Below are 11395 nucleotides of genomic sequence, written 5' to 3'. Positions count from 1 at the left end.
CTCTTCATCCTCTCTCTCACAAGTGAGTAGCATATAGCAGCCTTTGATACATGTCGAGATGTATATCCTTATGTTTCATGACTTTGTAAAGATTTTAGGAGTGTTTAAGTATCGTGAAATATTCTTGTGCAATAAGTTTTGAAGATGAGGTGAGGTAGCCTATGATGTCAACACTAATGGTTAGATGAATGCAAAGAACTAAGAAGAGTCTATTTTCTAGGCTCAACAGCTTATATTGTGTAAAGCTCGTGTCTAGCTCGTCTTTCCTCTCCTCACTGGTTTGTATGCTTGTAAGACATTAAAAGTTGCAGTGTGAATCCGCTGTCCATGGTGCTGATGAATACGGACACGTTTTCCCTCATGTGAAGATGCCCTTTGAAACACTCTCCCATAGGGAGAATGTGTGGGTGTGGCTAGTATTATATTTTCATAAAATATATGAAGCACTGGAGAGCAAAATGTGGCAATACTAAATGCAGAACTGAACTTATATTCCTCTCTCTCTCTCTCTCTCTCTCTCTCTCTCTCTCTCTCTCTCTCTCTGTCTCTCACTCACTCACTCAGTCTCTCTCTCTCTCTCTCTCTCTCTCTCTCTCACACACACACACACACACACACACACGCACACACAGAATAACAGATGGTCTCCCTATAGACCTCCTGTAAGGAACAGAATACCCCCCAAACACACACACACACACACCGACACACTTTGGGGTCAGTTGGGGACCAATGAGCTGCGCAGGCTTCACCTGAGATTGTCACCAGCTGGATATTTGGCAGCCCCCCATAATCTTCAGACTCACTGTAACAGACACCCACAACTTCAACTTGACATTATCCTCTTCAAAGTAGTGTCCTGTGAAAGTCAGTGGCCTATGACCAGTGCAATACACAGTTAGACCTTTCTTGGTGCCAGAGACGCAAATTTAGTTGATTCGGTCTCTGGCGTGGACTGGCAATCAGGACACCTTATATAAAACTTGCACAAGAAATTTTGATATTGACTGATATTCATCCTATGCTGGGCAATATTCTGTATGACAAGTTTAAAAAAAATTTGCTCTTAGGGAAGTCTGTAGATACAGCTTCTGATCAATAGTGTGTCAATAGTGTGAGAAATCTTCGGCAGAAAGATGGAAGACACCAATGGGATTGGGTTTGAGAATACTCCTTTTGTGGCATGACATTTCCCTTTATATAGGGTTATGGCTCAGGATCTTTTATTTACTCTTTTTCATAGTACAAAGTGCTTTCCATCACAAAATTACATTTAAGGCCTTTAGCTTATGCTCACTTAAAATGTATGAGCAAGTAGGGGTACAGTGTGTGGCTGCCGATGTACACACATTGCTATTGGTACCCATAAGGTAATATTTTTAGTAATACCTCATACTCTATTAATATATTTCAGGATTCTTTGGTAAGCAGAAGAATAGGACACCATGTGTTGGGCTACATGGGCTGCATGGAAGGAAATGTGAACCCTGAACATGACATATTCCTGAAGAGCTGAACTAATGCAATGCTAACTTAATCTCTATCATACCTTAATATACCTTAATCTGACATGTTCAGGCTTCTAGTCATTTTCAATGTAGTTATTTTTCTATGTGCTCTTGGCTTTTTACCATATTCTTGCAGTAAATAAATACCAACAGAGTAAACACTTTCCAGTGTGTGTGTTTTAGTTCAGATACGCATTTTGGGGGTCATCTGCCATCAGATAGTATTAACTGTCTCATCTGTAAGTATTGTATTATGTGAAATGTGATTCAAGTTGTTGGTGTAGGGTTTAATGGTAATGCCAAGACCTTTATGACTGAGAGGAAGAGGTAGACACAAACTAAAAGGACCCCTGTGTATGCAAAAAACAAGAGTATGACTCAAGGGTTACATTGACGATGCGGTGTGTGTGTCTGTATCTCTGTGTTCTTGAATCGCAACGCAGCCACGATGAAACCGCTTACAGCAACTTAGGCCTCAGAGACCTGTTCTTAAAAAACTATGTGGTTGTTCTTACTCTTAAAATAAGTAGAAGCCACAGCAGATGGGCTCTCTCAATAATTTACAGAGGGCCATTTTCTACCCACCACCACTAAAGCTCTGTCTCCTATCTTTCAGGCAGAATGCTTGGATGGCGTCACAAAAGGAGGTCTTTTTTTTATTTTTATTTTTATTTTTTCTACCTTGTCTCTGTGCCTGGTTGTTTATTTTTCAGAGGGTTTGTATTTTTTACCCATAAACTTGCTTTCTCTAGCCAGGTAGTCAAAAATGAACCATGATCAAAACTTGTCTTTGCGACAGAATTTTGCAATCAAAATACAACATGACGGTAAAACCGAATCAGAGTCATCAATGTTTATGTGGGCTCCACAAAACAATGGACTGTTTGACGAAGACCCTGTATGACAGGCAACATATTCAGCCATTACTCTGCAGCATCCATCACGGCAAAGATACACTGAAATCTAAGTCTAAATTATTAAATGATGTAATGCACCTAGAGGGCACATTGTGCTTCTCTGTGTCTCTCGCCATGTTGTTGTTTTTACTTGTGCAAGATATTGAGTGTATGTGTGTTTCCCTGAAGGATCTTTGCCATATTTGAGCCGGCCCATGGAATTCTATTTGATGACATTTGGCAGCATAACACAGCCTCAGCATTTCACCTGAGGTTAATGTACAAAAAAACCCCAAATGTCCAAACATGCTACTTGCATAGAATATGATTTTCTATCACTCTGTCTATCCTCCCATTTTGCATCTAAATATCATGAAAAAAGCTACAATTTGAACACACAGTACACACACACACACACACACAAATGCTCACACAAGCACATACACAGAGCAATCATGACATACACAGTGTTCATACACTAAATACAGGTCACACAACTGTGAAGCCACTTGAAATGAAATGGAAGCGTGGTGAAAGGCACTTAACTCTTAAGGTTACCCTTCGCTTTAGCTTACAGCTTGCTCTCACACGTGCTGAATCTTCACTGCAACCTAGTGCTTAAACACATGTGAACCACACACACACACACACACACACACAACTAAAAATATGAGTAGCACCATTGGTAGTCTCATTTTCCCCACCTTGAGAATTATGTCCTTCATGAATTTTGGGAAGGTGGGAAGGTGAGAAGTGGAGCCATGAAAAAGACTCTTGTGTCAGCAACAAGCACTCTGTCGTTGATTTTTACGACCTGAATAAGATGACATATTGAGCCATTGTTGTATGTGCTTTATCACTGTTGCCTGTGTGGCAACTAGCAGCAACTTCTATTTATTTCACGGCAAATCAGTCGTCCTCTGGAGTTAAAATACAGACTGGACCTCGCAGTGCTGCGCTGAAGCCTGTTAGATTCCCCTGTTTCCCTTCCTCTTAAAAGAACTGGAAACATTGGTCTTCACTGTCATGAAAACTTGAAAACTGCAGGGTGTTGTTGAAAGAGAGCGTACATGCTCAGTCAACCTTCCCCGGATACATCATGTAATCTTACACAAACAGACAATTCGTAGAGCACAGAGGGAGTGAAGCATTCAAAATATTAAATGCTTGCTGCTCTGTTGTCAGTCTGTTTGACAATGTGGACATAATGGCTGAGGAAGCTAAGAGAGCGGGCCAAAAGCATTTTTGCTTTTGACTTATTTATATGATTGCTTTTACATAAGCAATAATTTAGGGCTGAGAGAAACGAAGCTTCAGGGATCCTCTCACAGGAATGCATGACTGGATTTTGTTTGTTCTTTTGTTCTAAAACCCCGCAGTAAAGGGTGATACTCTAGAAAACACACAGTCCAACACTTTGTGCACATGCACACACGCACATTGGCACGTACACATTCCCCCCCTCTCTCTCTTTCTCTCCCTCTCTCTCTCTATCTCTGTCTCTCTTTTGCATACACACACACACACACACACACACACGTGCACACACATATTTTAAAACGAACATGTGATTCAGCCTTAATGCCCTTGGTTATTTTAGCTGGTTGACAGCCAGCTTGTTCATTGCGGCCCATTCATGATGACACTGGACTGAAAACATATTGTGATAGAGAGGCTATCACACTTGGAACTGCAGTACACACTCTCACACACACACACACACACACACACGCACGCACATGCACACGCACAATGTGGTGACATTTCTGTCTTCAGTGTTACATCTAGGGGGAACACATCTCACTCCCCCAGAGTTCGTGTTTTGCCAATAGACAAACCAGGCAAGGCAGTTAGATGATATGGCATTTATTTACTTTTGGCATTTAATTTTGGCCGACCATGTATGACTGAGTTCTTTTCAAATAGAACAGCAATGGGACACTCAGTTGTATCTCAGTTGGATGGCTTTTTAAGATTATAACGATTTTAAACAGACAATAAAGAGCAGGCCGGTGGAATTGTGCACACACACACACACACACACACACACACAATGCATCCAAGTGTACAGTGTTTGCAGCACTGTAAAAATATGCATACATTTTCTCCACTCTGTGTTTGTGTCTTGACCAGGCAGCGGGGCGGAGAATGCAGAGGAGAGGCTGGTGAATTACCTGCTGGGTCCGGAGCGCTACAACAAACTGATCAGACCAGCCGTTAATAAGAGCCAGCAGGTCACCATCTCCATACAGGTGTCCCTGTCTCAGCTCATCAGTGTGGTGAGTGTAGACACACACACACACACACACACACACACACACACACATTTGTACACATGCACACGGACGAGAAGAGGCTTGGGGCTTGGACACCAGTACATGTTTTGTTCCCACATGATATATCCACCGTTTTAAAACACTGACACCTATTCTGATAAAATGTTTACTGGCATTAAAATAAAACTCATTATGATCTTTTTGGGGATCGTCTATATTTTTCAAATATTGAGTGAAGCCTGTTATCTAACGTGATTCATGTAAATTATAGTGTGTTGGAACGAAACCAACAGACAACAATAGAATAGAATAGAACAGAATAGAACAGATGTTTATTGTCCTCAGAGAGGAAATTTGTTTACACAGCCAGTACAGGTGAAACACATAGATACACTGAAACACCAACGCAAAACAACAACAACAAAAACAAATATAGCCGCAAGCGGCGATTGAGGGGTCCAAGCACAATTTGATAAGACAGACAGATAGACAAAACATTACAGAAGGTAGAAAGACACACACAAAAAATAACATGTTGTGAAGTTTGAACATGCAGTCTAACACCAGCTTTTGTGTTGACCTGTGACTTCTGTCAAGTTCATCTTTTCATATGGTCATTTGTCCAAAAATTAAAACTTAAGACATTATGCTTAGTTATCACAAGGTTAGTGGTGTGAGGAGACAGCGTTACCCACGGGATTTGAACCCATGATCTTTTGCATGGTAGACTGTCCAAGCAATAGGCTATTTAGAGCCTTAGAGTATTTTAACTATGGTCAACTATGGTTACAATACCACCAAATGTTGCATGCTACCTCAGAGTTGACCTGTGCACATATGTACCAAATTTGTTTAAGGTAGGCCAACAACTTCCTGACGTATGGCCAGTTTTGTATATTAGGCCTTGCCTACAAATTTTGAAAGCCAGTTGTGAAACAGTATGGACTATCGAAAAACTACTTGATAACTTTTGTGCAGGGCAGTCCAGACATGCTGTGAGCGAAAATTGGTGAAGATTGGACAAAATATGTAAGAGAAGAAGCGAAAAAACGGTTTTGGACAAAATTCAACATGGCGGAAAACCTTGTGGGCTGAAATGGGAGTGGCCTATATGGATAGATGCAACTTGGCCCAAGGAATCCAGCAATCAAGGAATTTTGAGTTATGGTCTTTTAAAATTTGAAATGTTGCAATAGCGCCCCCTATAGCCGAAATGACACCAATTTTTTGATATTAGTTGAGACTACATACCTGCACACGTGTACCAAGTTTGGTTACTATAGGACAATGCGTTCCGGAGTTAAGCCGATTTTTGTGAAATAGGCCCCACCCATGACAGTTGACCAAACTTTGGAAGTCGATTATATGAAAACGTTGGGGACTATCAAAAAACTGCTCAATAACTTTTGTGCAGGACAGTCCAGACATGCTGTGTCACAAATTTGGTGACGATTGGACAAACTTTGTAGGAGGAGTAGCGAAAAAACAGTTTTGGACAAAATTCAAAATGGCGGAAAATCTAGTTAGGCGGAAATGGGCGGGGCCTATATGGATGGATGCAGAATGAACCAAGGAATCCAGGGAAAGGAATTTTGATTGTGGCCCATACGGTTCAGAAGTTATAGGCCAAAACGTATTAATACGTTGCTTATTATAGCGCCACCATGAGGCCAATTGACTTGGGTTTCGTTGCCTGAGTAGCGGCTGAGACTTTGGACCTATCTGCTTTGGTCACTGTAGCTCTTATGGTTTCTGAGATCCAGATACTTTTAGGGCAGAAGAAGAAGAAGAAGAAGAAGCGGAATAATAATCCTAACAAAAACAATAGGGTTCCCAGCACTACGTGCTTGGACCCCTAATAACTAACAACAACTAGAATAGCACTTGGAGAGCGCAGACCTCTGCCAAGGTTTGTGCTATTATTGCTTGTTCGTGATCCGCTTCAAAATTTAATGGGTTCTTTCTTCGCCCATGCTACACCCTTCCACGAAGTTTCATGAAAATCGGGCCAGTAGTTCTTCCGTAATCCTGCTAACAGACAAACAAACAGACAAACAAACAAACGGCACCGAAAACATAACCTCCTTGGCGGAGGTAATAACAACAACTTTTGTGTAACATGAAATAGACATGGTGTACGATGTGTGACAAGTGGATTGATGGTGTCTTTCAGAATGAGAGAGAACAGATAATGACGACCAACCTGTGGCTGTTTCAGGTATGATCTTCATCACTACTCAGTGCAGATACAGTGTTCAGTACATATGAAGCATAGCAGTGGGTAATGTAGTTTAACGAACCCTGTCTCTCCAGGAGTGGAATGACTACAGGCTGAGGTGGGACCCAGACAAGTATGAAGGCATCAAAAAACTACGAATCCCATCCAAACACATCTGGCTTCCTGATATAGTGCTTTACAACAAGTATGTTTTTAAGCACACGTACTGTATGTGTGATGTATTAATTTTGATCTAGGTGACCTGTTTCCATTGTGCTGTTTTAAAGATTGTAATGAAAAATCATCATCCTCCCAACAAACATGGATGCATATTAAACAACAAAGTGGAAACCCATCCGCTTCCTATCCCAAATACAATGTGTGTGTGTGTAGTAGTTGTTAAGGGATTACAAATGGAGTTATGTCATTTCATTAAGAGGTGTTCCAACATTCCCATCCAGCACACTGAAGCGGAAAATCTGCTGCTAAAATAAGCCTTTGTTTCTATGGTGATAATTAATTGAAAATTTCCGCATATGATCTTTTCTCTTTTAATTTTTTTTTCAAACCTGGTTGTTGCTAAGGTGGGAGGGATTAACGATTGGTTGATCAATGATGAATAATCTGGCTTCGTTATCAACTCAGCCAATCATAAGGGAGCATTATGGTTTCCCTGATTATTATGATTGAGGAGAGGAAGAAAGGGTCTTCAGAGCCGCAGCTCCAGGGTTAGCTGACTTCAAACATGTCTTATTTAATTGTTGATTGTAATGGCAGGAAGGGAGGGGGCGGGGAGAGAGAGATGCAGAGAAAAAGAGAAAGTGGGGGAGGAATACGTTCACTGAATACATTTTAGATCATTAGACTTCTGTGTTTGACCTTGGTTTGTGTGCCCATAGTTCGGCCCTCCACTCCACACACTCTGCCCGCAAGAGAGTGTGTAATGTGTTAATTAGGGATCGGACAATATATATCGATATTCAATATATCGTGATACAAAAATGGGAGAATATGTATCGTGGGGCAGAAAAATTAATTGCAATATTAGCTTAATTTTATTCTGACGGCTTGCTCATCACAATTTCACTAGCTTCCCATCGAAATTATATTATTTGCACTTTGTAATGACATTTTTAAATTGTTTACATTCTAGCAAGCCAATTCCATTGCTACTTTGTTGTCATTGAACTTTTATTCATTACATTGTATTGTTGCTGAGTCGTGAACCCCATATCGCGTTTTGAGATAAGCATATTGGCCCATGTCTTGTGTTAATCTAACATCTCCCCCAAACCCCTCTCAGTGCTGACGGCGTGTACGAGGTCTCCTTCTACTGCAACGCCGTGGTCTCCAACACGGGCGACATCTTCTGGCTTCCGCCGGCCATCTACAAGTCGGCCTGCGCCATCGAGGTCAAGAACTTCCCCTTCGACCAGCAGAACTGCACGCTCAAGTTCCGCTCCTGGACCTACGACCACACGGAGGTGGACCTGATCCTCACCAGCGACTTCGCCAGCCGCGACGACTTCACGCCCAGCGGAGAGTGGGACATCGTCTCGCTGCCGGCGCGCAAAAACGAAGACCCCAACGACATCACCTACCTGGACATCACCTACGATTTTGTGATCAAGAGGAAGCCGCTGTTTTATACCATCAACCTGATCATTCCCTGTGTGCTGATCACGTCGCTGGCTATCCTGGTGTTCTACCTGCCGTCAGACTGCGGGGAGAAGATGACGCTGTGTATCTCCGTGCTGCTGGCGCTCACTGTGTTCCTCCTGCTGATATCCAAGATCGTGCCACCTACCTCTCTGGCAGTGCCACTCATAGGTCAGTCCTATTTGTGAGTGTTTGTCTGTGAGTGTGTGTGTCTGCATGTATCTGTGTTTGTATGTCCATACATTTTCCTTGGTATTAGTATTTACCAGAGGTGTGACCAAGTCAAATTTGCTCGAGTCCCAAGTCAGTCTCAAGTCTTGGCAGAAGTACCAAGTCTAAATGTAGATTATCAAGTCAAGTCCAAGTCCAGTCCATGTCATTAATGTCAAGTCTCAAGTCTAAATGTAGAACATCAAGTCAGAACAAATCAAGAGTCCAGTATCAATTTAATATCTTAAAGAAAACAAAATATCTAGGACTTTTCAATGCAATATGGTTTAGGACAAAAACTTGAGTCATGAGTCTGATTTCTAGAATCAGTTTCAACTCAATAAATTCAATCATTCCATATAAATTCAGAAAACTGAAGTTAAATTCAGCTGTCTGGTGGAACAAAGCTCATAACTTTCAATTGAAGTCATTTACACAAACACAAGATTTTTTGTCAAGACTATAGAAACCTTTTAAAGTCATCAAAGTACAAGTCAAAGTCAAGTCCCAAGTTATCAGAACCCAAGTCAAGTCAAGTCTCAAGCAATTCAAATTGTGACTCGAGTCCCTACCTCTGATATTTATGTTTTGCTCACACAAACCTCCCGTCTCTCTCCCAGGTAAATACTTGATGTTCACCATGGTGCTGGTCACTTTCTCCATCGTGACCAGCGTGTGTGTCCTCAATGTGCACCACCGCTCCCCGTCCACCCACCACATGCCCGACTGGGTCAAACGCCTCTTCTTAATCCGCCTCCCCGCCTTCCTCCTCATGAGGCGCCCGGGCTCCTCCAAGCTCCGCCGGAAGTACGGCAACCGGAACGCCGCCGGGAAAAATGCCAACAGTTCCCGGAGCGGCACGGAGAAGAAGCAGTATTCCGACATCAAACTTGGCGGGATCCGAACGGACGCCGACTCCTTCTACATGAACGAGGACTCGGCCCGGAAGTTCGGCTGGAAGGTGGGCGACATTCCGGACGGGGGTGGTGGGATTCCGGACTTCCGGAGGCGCGTGGCGGTTCAGTGGGATGCGGATCTGGAGGAGGCGGTGGACGGAGTGAGATACATCGCTGAACACATGAAGACGGAAGACGATGATGAAGGGGTGAGGAGATAAAGTAGTGGTGGATAAGCGAGACGTGATCAGGAGCAGGAAGAGATAGGAACAAAGGAAGTAGGGAAGGAAGGAGGGAAGGAAGGGTTGATGAAAAGGAGATGATGGAGGTGGATGATGATAAAGATGCAAGGGGGAGGAATGAGGAGATTTGTATGAGGAAGCAGGAGGTTAGTAGAGAGACAAGGGGGAAGGGAACAGTCCATCTCTTTCATAAATTGTTCCATATCTTCTTCTTTTTTCCTTCTCTGACATTATCTCATCCTGTCAATCATCTCTTTCCCTCTGAAAATATCAGATATCTTCAGAAAATCCTCCACACATACACACACACACACACACACACACAAACACAAACTGAATCTGATTTGTAGACTCATATTCTTTCCCACACTGAATTAGTATTAATTGCTAAAAAAAAACATTTTTCACATGGCAGATCTTTCATCAAGCTCTCTCTTTCCCTTTCTGTTGCGTTGGTTATCTCAAAACCTTTATAGCCAAAGTAGCAATTATTAAAACACTGATGAATTTTGTAAAATTAGCTACTTGTTACTAATTGTTCTAGAAGTGATGAGAATAGTTTTTGACAGAGGACAACAATGCTGTGGGGATCCAGTCCCAAGCCAATGGTTTAGAGCAGAGGAGGTAAAACATGGTGCCTCCCTGAATGTCTGCTTCTACACACACATCCTTCACAGTCCTGCTTGGAGTTCTATCTTTAACACCCTAATAGTAGTTCGACTTCTTGCTTTTGGTTCCAGATCATAGAGGACTGGAAGTACGTAGCCATGGTGATAGACCGTCTGTTCCTGTGGATCTTCATCCTGGTGTGTGTGGTGGGAACACTGGGACTCTTCATGCAGCCACTGTTCCAGAGCTATAACACACCCACTGCTGATGACACTGAGTGAGTGACACACACACACACATACATATAACACACCCAGACACATGCACGAACATGCACACACACATACACAAGCAGCAGCATCATGTCTTGGCTTGGAAAAGAGTGTCAACTAAATGTCTAAGATATAGAATAAAGAAACACGTTTTTTGCAAACACTTGACAAATGAATTGACCCCAATCTTCCAAGTAGAGCAGTATTTATATTTTCTTTCCTTAAAGTGGTAATATGCAAAATCCTTTTTTTTAAATTTTATTTTGCCGCATTCATTGCGGCAGAAGTCACTTTGCAGTCTGGCCAGTAGTATGATGTCTTTTTGCTTTTCTGTTGATGAAGTTTGTATAAGGTTTTGTAGATATTGGTCTTTGTCTATTCAGCCATGGCGGCTATCACTGCACATGCTAACTACCAAGTTCTTCTTCAATTTATTCCAAACAAACCGCTGTTGCCGGAAATTTAAAACATCCACCAGTGAATCTTTCCCCCGAAAGACCTACTCAACATCGGGTGTTTAGAACAGCAAATGTAAACTCTTTGATAAAATAGGTATATACTGTAGGCTGAATCACTATTGTGTTATATCAGTTGGAGATAGAAAGTAGC

The 11395-nt window shown here is 42.1% G+C and overlaps 1 protein-coding gene across 1 annotated transcript; it reads left to right on the top strand.

The window, feature by feature from the left end:
• chrnb5a (cholinergic receptor, nicotinic, beta 5a) lies at positions 1–10795 on the top strand. The gene is made up of 7 exons (XM_071529749.1): positions 1–22; positions 4538–4683; positions 6854–6898; positions 6994–7103; positions 8202–8728; positions 9388–9872; positions 10646–10795. The coding sequence occupies exons 3-7, from the start codon at positions 6872–6874 to the stop codon at positions 10793–10795; spliced, it is 1299 nt and encodes a 432-aa protein (XP_071385850.1). The 5' UTR covers positions 1–22; positions 4538–4683; positions 6854–6871.
• The last annotated feature ends 600 nt before the right edge of the window (positions 10796–11395 follow it).

This window comes from Centroberyx affinis, unplaced genomic scaffold (assembly GCF_046629955.1).
Source record: "Centroberyx affinis isolate AG114_WGS23_722 - 3 ecotype Tasmania unplaced genomic scaffold, CSIRO-AGI_Caff_v1 ptg000127l_1, whole genome shotgun sequence".
Taxonomy (NCBI): domain Eukaryota; kingdom Metazoa; phylum Chordata; class Actinopteri; order Beryciformes; family Berycidae; genus Centroberyx; species Centroberyx affinis.
This window is presented reverse-complemented; position numbering and strand designations above follow the sequence as displayed.